Raw genomic sequence first — 13971 nt, 5'->3', positions numbered from 1 at the left:
GCTCAAATGGAGTGGATTCTTGATCTTAGATGGTAACCTTCGCATAATTGAACAACTCGTTTAGAATCTCTCGTCTTGGTCACCTATATATTATATATATAAGTATCTATATTTTATAAAAAGTTCAAAAATTAACCCCAAAATGATTAAAACCTCCGATTAAAATAAAACAACGATTTATTATTAGAAATATTTGTGTCCACGGATCGATACTTGGTTCTTACCAATACTATTCTACATATACAATAGGTACACTTGCCTATTTTGTGTGTGTTTAGTCTTTGTAGAAATCACTTTTATAAATTTAAAACACGATCTTGTGCAAAAGCTAAATCATTTCATCCCATGCTATCATATTTTAATACAAGACGCGCACGCACGCATCAAGATGCCACCTTTGAATCAGGTGCGTATATCCTGAACCCTCCCCCTCTTAATGCTGTGACTTCTGATGGGGCGATCGTCATTCTGTCGTCAGGTGACGATTCCGCCACCCTCAAAGGAGAAAGTTCTGATGATGCTCCTGAGTTTTCATCTGTCTCTCATTTATTAGCAGAACTGTATCGGAAGAGGTCTCTTCGCGCTTCCCAGGCAAGTGACGCGGGCGTTAGCTCTGCGGATGCCTGGAAGGAACCGAAAACAAAGAAGCATCGGACGCGCCGTCCAAAGAAGCCACAACCCAGCCTTGCTGAACGTCTGGGGACGGTGACTGGTGCGTGTTCCTTTTTCCACTCTTTTCTGATTTTTGAAACATTAATTAAATATGATTTTCCTTGTGTAGATCCATCGATTGCTAAAGATGACGTATCTGAAAGGCTACCAACACCTACTCCAATTGTTGAGAAACAACCGTCGCCTCTTCCAGAGAGGGAGGCGGAGGACAAGCCTTCTACCCCTCCCACTGAGACATATGGGGGGGGGGGGGGTCCAACATTCAGCCTGAAGCCAATCAATCTTTGGACTGCCTTTTTCAGCCTGGGGGAGCCACCGGTTACGAAGAGAGTAATCCAGCCGTGGATGACGTTGGTTTTATAATTCACGAATCTCCCTCCCAATCTGCTCCTTAATTCTTTTCTACCTCCTCACCCTTAACTACGGGTGCAGGAGGGAGTTTTCACTTTTGACCTTTTGTCCACGAGGTTGGAGGGGGTTCAACACAAGGTGCCCCGCAACAATCCTCCTCAATCCCCGTCTGTCTCGAAACTTCGAGCTTCCAGTACTTCGGGGATTCGCATTTAGTAGGGGATTATGACTTGTTTGTCCCGCCTTGGGACATTGTCAATGGGTCCCGATTTTCGGACCCCGGGACCGGTGTTAGTTTTGTCAAGCATTGTGTGCCACCTGCTGAGATGGCGTACCTTCGTGACCGTTCCCCGCCTTGATCTTCACACTGATTTATCTGTTTCCTTGGCTAACAGCATGACCTGTAATCAGGAAATACTACGTGAATGGTGTACAATTGGCGGGAAACTGGGTGCAGCTTCCGAAGCTGTCAAAGCTGCAAAAAAAGAAGTTGAGGAACAGTGTAAAGCTGCGAGTGCAGCACGGTGGAAATAATCTGACGCCGAGGCCGCACTCCAAAAAGAAAATGACCGGAGTGCTGCTGCCGCTCAGTAATGGAAGGAAGCCTGCGAGAGGCAGAACACCACGCTTGAGGCTGCCCGAGCTGAAACTCAAAGGAAGAAGGATGACCTGTCGAAGGCGCAAGAAGAAGTGTCCCGACAGGGCAGCCGGATCCAAGAGCTTGAAGCTGAGCTGAAATTGTAGCGGGAGCAATATGAGCTGAAAGACAAGACTGCTGCTGAAATGCAGTCTGCTTACGACTCCCTGCTGCAGTCCCGTACATAAACAGAAGTCGCGCCTGCAGCGAATTACAAGAGCTTCGTGGTAGAGCGGAGCGTGCTGAGCGGGAACGACAATGGTTCTTCACCCGGGGGCTTGACTCTGTAAGTTCTCTTCAAAAGTTGTTATTTGTGTATTTTATGTTTATGATACTAACATGTTTTATTTTTCCCTTTATCAGGCCATCCGTCACGTTAAGGGAAGCACTGAGCTGACTGATTGTTTCGTGAATTTGATGACTGCTTCGGAAGGAGTTGGCCGCTTGAAAGGCTTCAATGAAGGAACGACGTTCGCTCAATCTTTTGAGAGCCATCCGCTTCATGGCCTTGACGCGAAACAAGAATATGACATGCGGGTCAAGGAATATGATAGCCTTGTCTTCCCGCTGCAAAATATGCTTTCCAAGTTCGCCTCTACTGAACATGGCGTGAAGCAGCTGCGGGTGTACTTAGATGATGAGTCTGAGGACGACGAGTCTGAGGATACTTCTCCAAATTCCTCGGAAGACACATCAGCCCCTAACCCATAGGTTTAGTTTGTAGGGCTTGTGATTGTTCTTCATATTTTGTAATCACCTTTTTTACTATTAATGAAAAAAACTTTTATGTCTTGTGAACGATGTTCTTGTTTATGAGATAATATCTTTGCAGGATATTTTTGATTTTTGAATTTTGTGCAAGTTGGATGTCTCTTGATGACGTGGCGGAGAGAGGGATTTTAAGTGACGACTGACGAGACGTGTAAAACGCCTTTTGACAGCCTGTATACACTTTTTCGAATTTCCCGCCTGAAGTGTCAGTCATCCCATGGTCCGCACTTTCTCTTTCTTCTGTCAGTCAGATGGTCGCATTAATTACGATGGGTATAAATAAGTCTTTGGGACCCCTACTTCATTCTTATCACTTTCAAATTTTTCCTTTCTATAATCAACAGATCAGAGATCTCTCAAAAACTTTGCTTTCCTATATCCTTCTTTGTATTCTGTTCAAATGGCAGGCCATAAGAAGAATCCCTCCGCTATTCATGAAGTCGGGTGTAACATTAAAGAAAAGGATTTTGAGGATGTCAAAAACGTATACGGTTTTGCACCGGAGTGGGAGGCCGAACTTCCGGCGAAAGGAGCAACTGCTACGGCACCGCCGGCGAAAAAGATGGCTGTATGCCTAGATTAATTTACGACGGGTAATTTTAGATTGCCAATGACAACGTTTGTCCAATCCGTTTTGACGGCATATGGGATTCACTTGTCCCAGATTCATCCTTTTGGGATGTTAAGAATTTGACACTTCGAGTTATGTTGCCAAGCCCATGACTATGAACCGTCTGTCGGCATGTTTGCCGTGTTCTACAAGATGACCCTTCGTGAAGGCTGGTATGGTTTTGTTACCACCGGAAAAGGAACTATTGGCTTCGAATGGATCCGCAGCATTTACGGATGGAAATCAAAGTTTTTCTAGATCCGGGAAGATATTATCCCATTTACAATGACTCACCGGAAGCCGAAAGACAAACTACCAGAAGTCCTTGCTTCCGAATATGAAGGTCATGCCTGGTTCATTACTCTTACCAAAACGCCGACACCCATGCGTCCCATTCATGAAGGGGCGATGGTACATGCCAAGATGAGTCGCTTGTGGCCATTTCCTCCCTTGGAACCTTATTTTGAAAATTCTGACGGGAGTAAGTTTTTACTTGAAACGTTCTGGGTTTTTATTTCATTCTCCTGACATTTATTAATTTGCAGGTGAAGGTTCTATTCTTTCCACTCTTGTAGATAAGGTGGGAGGCATGATGGTACGTCGGCCGATTGCTCGTCATGACGTACCCTTCTTGGTGCGTACGCGGAATAATTTCCTTTTCTCCGCCACACTTAGACCAGAGCCTGTTGTTTCCGAGGCAATGTATGCTCAAGGTGAGGAGTTCGTCTTGAAAGGTGAGGGCATTCTCCGACCCCGACCTATAACTGCTGCTACTTCGAGCGGAGTGATAGTACTTCTTTCGTCTAGCGAAGAATCGTCACTCTGCGAAGGAGGATTATCAGTTGGTGCTACTAACCCGTCGCAATCGACTGTAGGTTTAACCCGCAAGCAAGATTTGAAGGCCACCACCGATCCATCAAAAGGTGAGGAGGGTGGTCCTCAATCCGTTGAGGGTGAACCTCAGGTTACTGGTGCGGGTGCTTCTAAGGCCGCCGGCAAACGGGAAGTACAACCTTCTGATGCCGCCCCTCTCAAGAAGAAGAAGAAGAAGAAGAAGAAGAAGAAGAAGGCCAAAATCATGGATTTAGGGGCTCGCCTTCAGGAGCTCTCCACCCAAGATGTTTCTTTGGGTAAGATTATCCGTCTTTAACCCTCATGATTATGTTTGGCCTGCTCCTAATTAATTTTAACTATCATTTCTCAGTGGCCCTGAAAGATTTGTCAGAAGATGTTTTAGGTTTAAAGAGTTCAATTGCTTCAAAACTTGCAACTCCGCCTTCCTCACCGCTAAACATTGTTCAAGATCCGATCGTAGTGACGGACTCTTCTCCTTTGAAGGAGAGGGAAGTTAGTGAGTCTGAGCACCCCCGCGTGTCTCCATCCTTTCATGATCACCATTTTAGGGATCAGGGTGGGGTTAGTGCTTTTAAAAATGGGGATCAGACTTCTTCTCCTCGAGCGGAAGAAGACACTGTCCCGCACAATCTACACTGGTCATTGCGCCGGAACTCAACCCTAAGTGATGTGGATGTGTGCTTCGAGTACTTGCGGGAGAGCCTTCCTCTCGCATAGAAGGAGCGACAACGTCACCGTATTGCCAGGAATTATTGAACTCAAATTCCTATCATATGGCGAATACTGTCTCCACCAATCAGGAGATATGCCGGGATTGGCTGGCGATGAATGAGGAATGGGATGATTTGGAGCTTAAATTAATTGATGCCAAGAAGGAAGCCCTCAAGGCTCTGACCGAAGCTCAAGGGAATCACCAAGCCCTGGAAGCTGAGAAAGCCAACCGCCTTGCCGCTGAGGAAGCCAAGGCTGTTCTCCAGAAGCAACTGGATGAACAGGCTGAGCTAATAAAGACCCTTCAGGCTGACTCATCAGCTAAGGACAGGCGCTTGTCCAACCTTAACGCCAAAACCGAGACCAAGCCTTGGAGTGCGCTGGTCACAAGATGGAACATGTCCGAGCTAAGGCGGGCAAGAAGTGGCTCTTGACAACAACAATTCCCAAGGTATTTAGTCTTTTGTTTGACGCAAATGATTGAACTTATCCGTACTCATTCATATTTATATGTCTTAACAGATTATCACCGATGTTGGAACAGTGATGATCTTGGAAATTGCGTTGCCATTTTGATGAACGCATCCAAACAAGCTGGCCGTCAGATAGGCTTTGAGGAAGGCTACAAATTTGCTTCGGAAAGCAAGCTTCCGAAAGAGTATATCCTACACGGTCAGAACACTGCTGCCATTCTTGTTGAGAAGACCAAGGCTTTTGATACATAAAAGTTTTCCCTTGCTGAGCATATATTTGAGCTTGCGGATAAAAAGGATACAATGGAGCATCTAAAGGAGCTACTTGACCTTGATGAGGAAGATCAAGATGAAGTGGATGATAATAATGCGTGAGGCGAAAATGTCGCCCCGTAAATGTATATGTATCTTCCTTGTAAATATTTCCTTCTTTGTAATCTCTTTTGATCAATAATAAGGAGTTTTGCTATCTTCCGGTGCACTTTGTCTTATGCGTTATAATATAAGTGTCTTTCCGGAACTCCGTTTTTGTCAATAAAGAATTACAAACAAAATTATTATGAGACTAACAAAAGGTTTCCATAGATCAGGCATAAGCCATATTACAAAAAAAAAAGAAACTTCAAGGTTTCTGCTAATCTAATTGGGCACGCATGCCAAAGTGAAAGAACAATCAAGACTGCTACATATAGCATTTCTTCAACTGTGTTGCGTTCCATGTTCGGGGGATCTCGGTCCCGTCCAATTTTTCTAACTTGTAGGCACCTTTGGGGCCAACTTGATTTTTTAAGGTTCCTCCCAAGTTGGGGCCAAATTGCTCGGAGGCTCCTGACCGGAAGCCTAGTTATTGCGGAAGACAAAGTCTCCAGTATCGAACTCACATTTCTGGACCCGCGAGTTGTAATACTTCTGAAGCTGTCGCTTATAATTGTGCTCACAGATCGATGCTAGTTCTCTTCTTTCCTCAAGTAGATCAAGATTCATCCGGAGTACGTGATAGTTATCATCAATTAACAGAACTCTTGCGGATGGAATCCCAATTTCAGCTGGGATCATGGCCTCTTTGCCATAGGTTAAACTAAACGACGTCTTTGAATTACTGGAATTCTTTTGGGTGCGGAAGGCCCAAAGTACATGGGGCAATTCGTCAACCTAGCCCGTCCATTTAGTTCTTAACCTTGCCTTGATCCCTTATTTGATAGTTTGGTTGGTCCTTTCGACTTGACCGTTTGCTTGCGGATGAGCTACAGATGTAAAAGTTTGAATGACTTGAAGTTCTTTCAACCATTCTTATAATCCACTATCAGCAAATTGGGTCCCATTGTCACTTACCAAATTCTGCGGAAGACCAAACCGACAAATGATGAACTCCCAAAGAAATTTCTTAACACTTGACGCCGTTATTGATTCAACCGGTTTGGCCTCCACCTATTTAGTGAAGTAATCAATGGCGACTATCAAATATTTGACTCGTCCCGGGGCTTCTAGGAAAGGTCCCATAATGTCAATAGCCCACTTCTGGAACGGCCAGACAGATGTTACCGGAATCAGTTCATTTTTTAGGCGCAGGGTGTTGGGGGCATAACGCTGGCAAGAATCACACTTTCTGATTTCTTGCACATCGTCTAAATGCATGCCGGGCCAGCAGTACCCCGCGTTCATGATCTTCGCAACTGTCATTCTCGGACTCGAGTGTAATCCACAAATGCCTTCGTGAATTTCTCGGATTAGGTAATTTGCGTCTTCCGCGTCTACACATCGTAGCAGCGGACTGAGGAATGATCTCCGGTATAATATGCCATCATTCAACTGGTAACTTAAAGCTTTGTGCTTAATCTTCCGAGCCTCAGCTTTTTCTGGTAGGAGAACTCCAGAAGATAAGTAAGCCTTAATCGGTGTCATCCATGAATCAACGCCCTTTTGAATTACCAGGATTTGGTTTTGTGGAACCGACGGGTGGTCCAAAACTTCGATACGGATGTCTTTAGCAAAGTGTTCGAAGTTTGTTGAAGCCAATTTGCTAAGAGTGTCAGCAGACTTGTTCTCACTCCTCATAATGTGAACAACATTGAAATAGGAGAATTGGCGAATCAAGACCTTTGCTTGTGACAAATAAGAAGCCATGACGTCATTTTTAGCTTCGTAAGTTCCGTTAATCTATCCCGCAATTTGCATCGAATCCACCCGTGCTTCCAAATGTTTTACCCCAAGCTTTTTAGCTATCCACAGGCCCGCCAAAAAGGCTTCATATTCTGCCTCATTGTTAGTACTTTTGAAGTATAACTTTATGGCGTATGTGAATTCGTGGCCCTCGGGATTGACTAACCGGAGGCCTGCACCGGATCCCTCACTGCTTGAAGCTCCATCCGTGAACAATGACTAAATTTGCCCTTGTTCCAGAGGTGCTTGGGGTTGTTGCTCGATTAGACATTCTTGTTCCTTGTGTTGCGGGACTTCTGTGACGAAGTCCGCCAATACTTGCCCTTTAATTGCTGGTCTAGGTTTATACTCTATCGAGTGTTCACCCATTTCGATGGCCCATTTTGCCAATCGTCCAGACAACTCTGGCTTGCACAACACATTCTTCAACTTATATCCGGTCAAGACATTTATGGGATGTCCTTGAAAGTACTTACGACGCCGCCGGGCTGCGTATACTAATGCCAAGACCAACTTCTCCAACATTGAGTATCTTGTTTCCGGGTCTGACAATGTTTTGCTGACGTAATAGATCGGAGTTTGAACATTTTCCTATCCGTCAGTAAGACAACCCCTACGGCGATGTCAGACGCCGACAGATATAACGTTAATGGTTCTCCCGCGTAAGGAGCTGTTAATGTGGGTAGTTCCATTAAACACTTTTTGACTTCTTGGAACACCTGTTCAGCTTCCGGAGTCCATCTGAACTGCGCCTTTTTAAGACAGTTCCTCAATGTTGAGATGAACGGGTAAGACTTAGCAGCGTGGTTTGCCAGAAACCTGTTTAATGCTACTAATCTACCGTTGAGTGTTTGAACTTCCTTGAGGGATGCGGGGGATGGCATGCGGGCTACTACTTGAATCTTGTCTGGATTAGCCTTACAACCCGTGCCTGTCACAATCACCCCGAGGAACTTTCCTTCCTCCATCCCGAAGGAACACTTGGCCGGATTCAACTTCATATTGATGCTTCTCAAAGTTTCAAAAGTTTCCTCTATGTCCCTCAACATTTGGTCTTCCTCAGTGCTTTTGATCACCAGATCGTCCATATAGACTTCAAGGTTTCGACTAATTTGACCTTTGAAAGCTTGATCCATAAGCCTTTGGTATGTGACACCGGCATTCTTTAACCCAAAAGGCATCATTCTGTAACAGAATGTTCCTTGGTCGGTGCGTAATGCTGTCTTGTCTTCATCACCAGCTGCCATATGAATTTGGTGATAGCCTTTATAGGCATCGAGAAAGCACTTGAATTTGAATGGGGCCACAACGTCTACCTTTAAGTCGATCTCTGGTAATGGATAACAGTCTTTTGGACATGCTTTGTTTAAATCTTTATAGTCTATGCACATCCTCCACGTTCCATTGCTTTTCGGGACAATCACTGGGTTGGCTACCCACGTTTGATATTTTATTTCCCGTATAATCCCGGCGTGGAGAAGATCTTGCACTTACTCGTTCAGGGCCTTCGTTTGTTCCGGGGCCATCTTTCGCGTCTTTTGCACAATTGGGGTGATTAGTGGATTCACCTTCAATTTGTACTCCGAAATGCTCCGCGGGATACCAGTCATGTCCGCGGGTTGCCACGTGAAAATGTCTATGTTCTTCGTCAATAATTGCTTCAAAAAAGTTTGCACTATCTCAGAAATGGCTGGGCCAATTACTACGGTTTGATCGGGGAATTTCTTGTTTAAAACCCACTTCTCTAGTTCAGTTCTCTGAGTTTGTTTTGGAATTTTACTCGGCTTCGAGCTTTCGGTTGTGAAGCAATGTCGATTAACATGAATTATTGCTACGCCGGTGCGGGTTGGGACCCCTACTACACCATGAGCTGTGGACGGATGGGCGTTAAAGTCACCAATCGCCTCTCGTCCAAGAATAATATCATGTTTAGAGGTTGCCGATAAAACTAGGAATTCAACTTCCTCAGTTCTTGAATGAACTCCATCACTGAGTGTGACCAGGAATGTAATGACACCCCGTGGGTGCATTATTTTTCCGCCAAACCCAGAAATGGGTGCATGAATCGGTCTTAGTCTTTCTTTGTCATCTTCCTCAAGTTGTTCGAAGCACTGTTCGTACATAATGTTAGATGTACTCCCAGTGTCGAATAACACATAATGCGACCTATAGTGTTCGAAAAGAGCAGTAATTATCAAGGGGTTCTTATTGCATGGACCACCTTTAATTCGTGGAAAGATGACTGGCTCATTCTTCCACTCTTCATCCGAAAACTCTTTCCTCTTACTGCCGAACTTTTGTCCACCTTGAATCATGTGGACATTCAAATCTTTTATTTGCCTTTTGGCCGGACCCTGACTATCCCTTGCGGGAGGTTTTCCTGTTCCTGGCCGTACACTTTTTACCAAGTGTTCTAACTTTTCATTCTTCACAGCTGCTTCTATTTCATTTTTTAGGGCCACACATTCATTTGTATTGTGCCCTATGTCATTGTGGTACGAGCAGTGTTTTTTATTATCGAGGAACGACTTCCTCGGTATTGGCTGTGGTTTGAAAAAAGTCAAATTCTCAGTAGTGAGGATCTCTGAGGGAGTTTTTGACAACGGAGTCCAACTGTTGTTGGAGGACCGTGCTAAAAAATTATGCTTGTTCTTGTTACCGATCAGAGATCTTGCATCGAACTGTTTTGGTTGTTCCGTAGTCGGCTGTAATCTCGACCAAATTGTTCCCTTGGCCTGTCTATTCGGTCTTGGAGTTTGGAACTAGACTCTTGGTAATTGCTTCAGACTACTGGACCCCAATGTTTTTTCGGTTCTTGCGAATAACTTAGCTGCCTTCATGATTTCGTCCCAGGACTCGGGCATTCCGTCTTTTCCAGTTAGCGTGCGAATCAAGGCGTCGCTATGGACATTCTTACGGAATGCTCCCCTTAGTATATCTTCACTAACCCCTCCGATGTTAAGGCTCTAGTTGTTAAAACGAGTAATGAAGTCCTCAATGGACTCGCTATTTCACCTTTCAACATCCAATATTTCCGAAGGGTCGCGAGTATGTTTTCGTTGTTGGCTAAAATGTTGAGAAAATTTTGCCACAAAGTCATTCCAGCTCTCGATCTGTCCGCCGGGAAATTTTTCAAACTATTCCCGGGCGGCTCCAGTAAATGTCAATGCAAGCATGTTACACCAGTATAGAAGAGTCCAACCACTGACTCCTCCAAATGCTACAAACCTCAACAAATGATCTCCGGGGTCCGTCATTCCGTTATATGTCCCAACGGATGTCGGAATTTTTGCATTCATCGGAAATGGAGCTGTCGCGATGCATGCAATAAATTTCGACTTTTGAGCGAAGGATTCCGGACGGTATGGTTTGGAAAAGTCGTGCTCAGCGTTGCTGTAGTATTCCGCATGACGGACAAGAGGTCACTGATGACTAACCCCCTCCGTATGACGGAAGTCGGCTGTCTCCGCTGTAATAACTGCCCTCAGGGCGATATGTTGAATCCTGACCATCCAGCTCATGCTCATAAGACGGCACCCACATATTAATGCGAGGAAGGGGACGTAACCTCCGCGTCTCACCCAAATTTTGTTCCATTTGCTGACTGTACTGAATATGACTACCCCTTATCGGAGGAGAAACGGATCTCCTAGGAGAGTCATCATAATTCAGGGTACGAGTATGGAAACGCTTGTTTCGTATCCTTCGTTCATACTCAGCAGCCAAATGTTCTTGCTGGACACGAAGCACTCGTCCGGGGACAAAAGTCCTCCGGATCTGGAGCTATTCAGACAAGCTCTTGCCGGGATAGAATCACCGGAATCTTCTCAGACCTAACTCTGAGTGAGTTCGATGAGCGTCTCTCATGATTCGCTCCAGATCTCCCAAATTGGAACCTCTTGGGGCTGTAACTTGCCCTAAATCATCGGGAGTAGGACCTGTTGGTGCTGTGACATTTCCAATATCTACCGGAGTAACGTCTACTGGTGGAGTGAAATGTCCTCGAGTCGTCGAACCACCCATGGTAAAACCTCCAGGTGTTACGACGTCGTCTCGTGCACCAGGAGTTGCAGTCCGAGCAAAAATTGATGTTGTTCCTTCACGTGTTTCTAGATTAGTAACACATGAAGACTGTCCGAGATTCTCCGGCGGCCGTTTAGGAAGTTGGCTCATATCGTAAATCACAAATGAAAACAAAAACTGATTGTTGTTCTAACAAAAACACGGATGGCGCCAATGAAGAAACACAGATCTACTCCCCTTAATGGGTCCTAGATCCAATGAGTCAACAGGGTAGGATATGGTTAACTGCAAATACGATATGAACTCAATTCCCAAAGTCCAGTGACGTGAAACTGCAAAACAGACACCGTGAGCTCGTTACGGGAAGGACACGAGGGGGGGTCTTCCCGTAACCACCCTCCGGCGTGAGAATAAGTACCGTTCTGTAGAAGATAAAGTACTTAAGTCAATTGAGAGAGTACAGTGGGAGTGAATGAATACCTCATGATGATTGGGAGGGTATTTATAGCCGAAGGGTGTGGGAAGGTGATTGGGTCAGATGTCCCTTTCAGAAGATGCTCTCGTAACCACCTGGACACGTGTCCTCATATGATAGGTTCAGTTATACGTTGCATGTGCATGTATAACCACCTGGACACGCGTCCTTCTGAGATATGTTGATAGGTAACACTGGCCATGTGCACGGTTATAACGGCCTTGTCAGGTGTCCCTTATTAATTGGCCGAGGGATCACGTATTGCCCAAGAAAGCACCTTGGTAAAACCTTCCAGAAGGTAATTAGTTTGTTGACAGCTGTCCCAGGGCATTACCTTGTGGTCATTTACGCGGAAGGGTATTCCGCCTTGCGAATGACTCCTGAGGATGCCTAAATACTCCCGCATGCGCCATAAAGGTGTTTCTTCTCTTCCTTAGATGGTTATGCGGATGATTCGTATGCCCCGCGGGTGAATTGTGATGCACTCTTGGTTGACCCATGGGTATTACTTAAGGGTATTTGGGTCTTTTCAGTACCCTACCTCTATATGAAGGAAAACCTAACTTAATTGACTGGAGATCCCAAGATCTAAGTTCAATAGGACAACCTAATTATATATCTAAGGGTGGTCACTGTGGAGGAATAGCCAATATATAAGTTGACATATAAGCTAATATATATATATATATATATATATATATATATATATATATATATATATATATATATATTTATCCTCCTAAATTATAAAGGGAATTTAAATTACTTCCTAGTCCATTCATATAACAATAGTGACATGTTGTGAGGCTAAGCATAATTTATAGTTAATGATTTATGTAAATCATCATAACCTTAATGCTTTTAATGATTTATAGATAATCACCTATGTGAAAGAGAAGTGAAGTCACTTCGAATGAAATTGTGGGATGCGCATTTTCTAGAGCTTTCACAGAACCAGGCTACTGTTCTAGGACCATAATGGACAAGACAATGAGGGGATGTGCTCGGCTAGGGAGAGTATTGTGTGAAGTGTATTGTCGTCTACACAAATGGGGGTTAGTCAAGGACATCGCGTCTACTAACCGCTAGGAGACTAAGTATACTTCACAAAGGAAGGTTCAAAGCTAACACCTACATATCCTGCAATACTCAACCGTCGAGGTTCCATTGGATATATTTGTGTGTTTTGATCAATCTCCATTCATGTGGGGGATTGTTAGAAAATTTAGAAAAGGTGAATGGAAATTAATTATTATAATAATAATATAAAACTCTTGATTGGGTGAAACTCTTGAGTAAAGTGGCTTGATGACACTTAATGAGTTTTTATTTTAACATTAAGTCACTTATTAAGTGAGACACTTGTTTACTTTCAACTATTGTATATATTAGTAGGCTTTGTGCTTCTTTTGAGAGAAGAAGAAGGGCGTTCACTCAAAAATCCATATGGTTAGAGAGAAGTACTCTCTACTTGATTCATTCACCACATTATTCTAACCTATTCATTTTCAAGAACACCAATATACCCGATGAAACCTCGGGCATGTAGCCTTTCCCGGCAGTACATACTGCTTCGGCTGTTGTACCCTGGGAGACAGAGGGACTCTTTAGCAGAGACCCGGAATCTGTTTTAAGGGAAGTGTATTGAATACGTGCCTCAACCAACGCTCAATATATATTATTATGTTCATGTTTTGTTGCAGCCAATGGAGTTGGGTCATGAATAAAAATTTATAGCCACACCAAGAAAAAACTAAGACAAACGTGAAGATACTCAACGTATGGAAGACTCGAGTCAAGAAGAAGTTTCTTGTAAAGTTCTCACCAAAGAAATCGACATGAATCTATATAAATTGTTCTCTATATTTATTTTATTTTTGGTTTTGTATACGGTATTCTACTACGATATTTCCCTTGTATAACAAGAGTATCGTTATGCTTATTTTATTTTATCACTTTCAATATTATTATGACCCATGTCCTACAACATATTCCTTGCAATAGTACTAATGCAATTATTTCTTGTCATGTAACTCCTTAAACAATCAAAATCTTTTATGGACGTTAACAATTAACCATTGTTAATATGATTTTCAAAGTGCTAGGAATCGAGATGTATCTTATTAAAGATAGATAAGAACTAAGCAGCCATAAGAACAACTTACAACAACAGCTGCAGAGGTTACAACAAACACAAATATTATATATCAAGTCAGTTTTATATATTATAATA

The 13971-nt window shown here is 43.7% G+C and overlaps 2 protein-coding genes across 2 annotated transcripts; both read right to left on the bottom strand.

Annotated features, from left to right (window-relative positions):
- Window positions 1-6370: 6370 nt before the first annotated feature.
- Window positions 6371-7204, bottom strand: LOC143561845 (uncharacterized). The gene is made up of 2 exons (XM_077049816.1): window positions 6623-7204; window positions 6371-6508 (listed from the first exon to the last, which is right to left on the bottom strand). The coding sequence occupies exons 1-2, from the start codon at window positions 7202-7204 to the stop codon at window positions 6371-6373; spliced, it is 720 nt and encodes a 239-aa protein (XP_076905931.1).
- Window positions 7205-8730: 1526 nt separating this feature from the next.
- Window positions 8731-9555, bottom strand: LOC143561844 (uncharacterized). Its single transcript, XM_077049815.1, has one exon. The coding sequence runs from the start codon at window positions 9553-9555 to the stop codon at window positions 8731-8733; it is 825 nt and encodes a 274-aa protein (XP_076905930.1).
- Between the last annotated feature and the right edge of the window lie 4416 nt (window positions 9556-13971).

Source organism: Bidens hawaiensis, unplaced genomic scaffold (assembly GCF_021521415.1).
Source record: "Bidens hawaiensis isolate Kalapana, Puna unplaced genomic scaffold, B.hawaiensis_p1.1 tig00020828_1, whole genome shotgun sequence".
NCBI classification, from domain to species: Eukaryota; Viridiplantae; Streptophyta; class Magnoliopsida; order Asterales; family Asteraceae; genus Bidens; species Bidens hawaiensis.
Note: the sequence above shows the minus strand (reverse complement) of the source record. Positions and strands in the feature narration are given on the sequence as shown.

What these genes read in the sequence shown, in the direction of transcription:
- LOC143561844 (XM_077049815.1), bottom strand. Translation starts at nt 9,555, where the DNA reads ATGATTCAAGGTGGACAAAAGTTCGGCAGTAAGAGGAAAGAGTTTTCG.
- LOC143561845 (XM_077049816.1), bottom strand. Translation starts at nt 7,204, where the DNA reads ATGGCTTCTTATTTGTCACAAGCAAAGGTCTTGATTCGCCAATTCTCC. An exon ending in TAAAAAATGAACTGATTCCG is followed by an intron (nt 6,509 to 6,622) that starts GTAACATCTGTC and finishes TTCACTAAATAG; the next exon opens with GTGGAGGCCAAACCGGTTGA.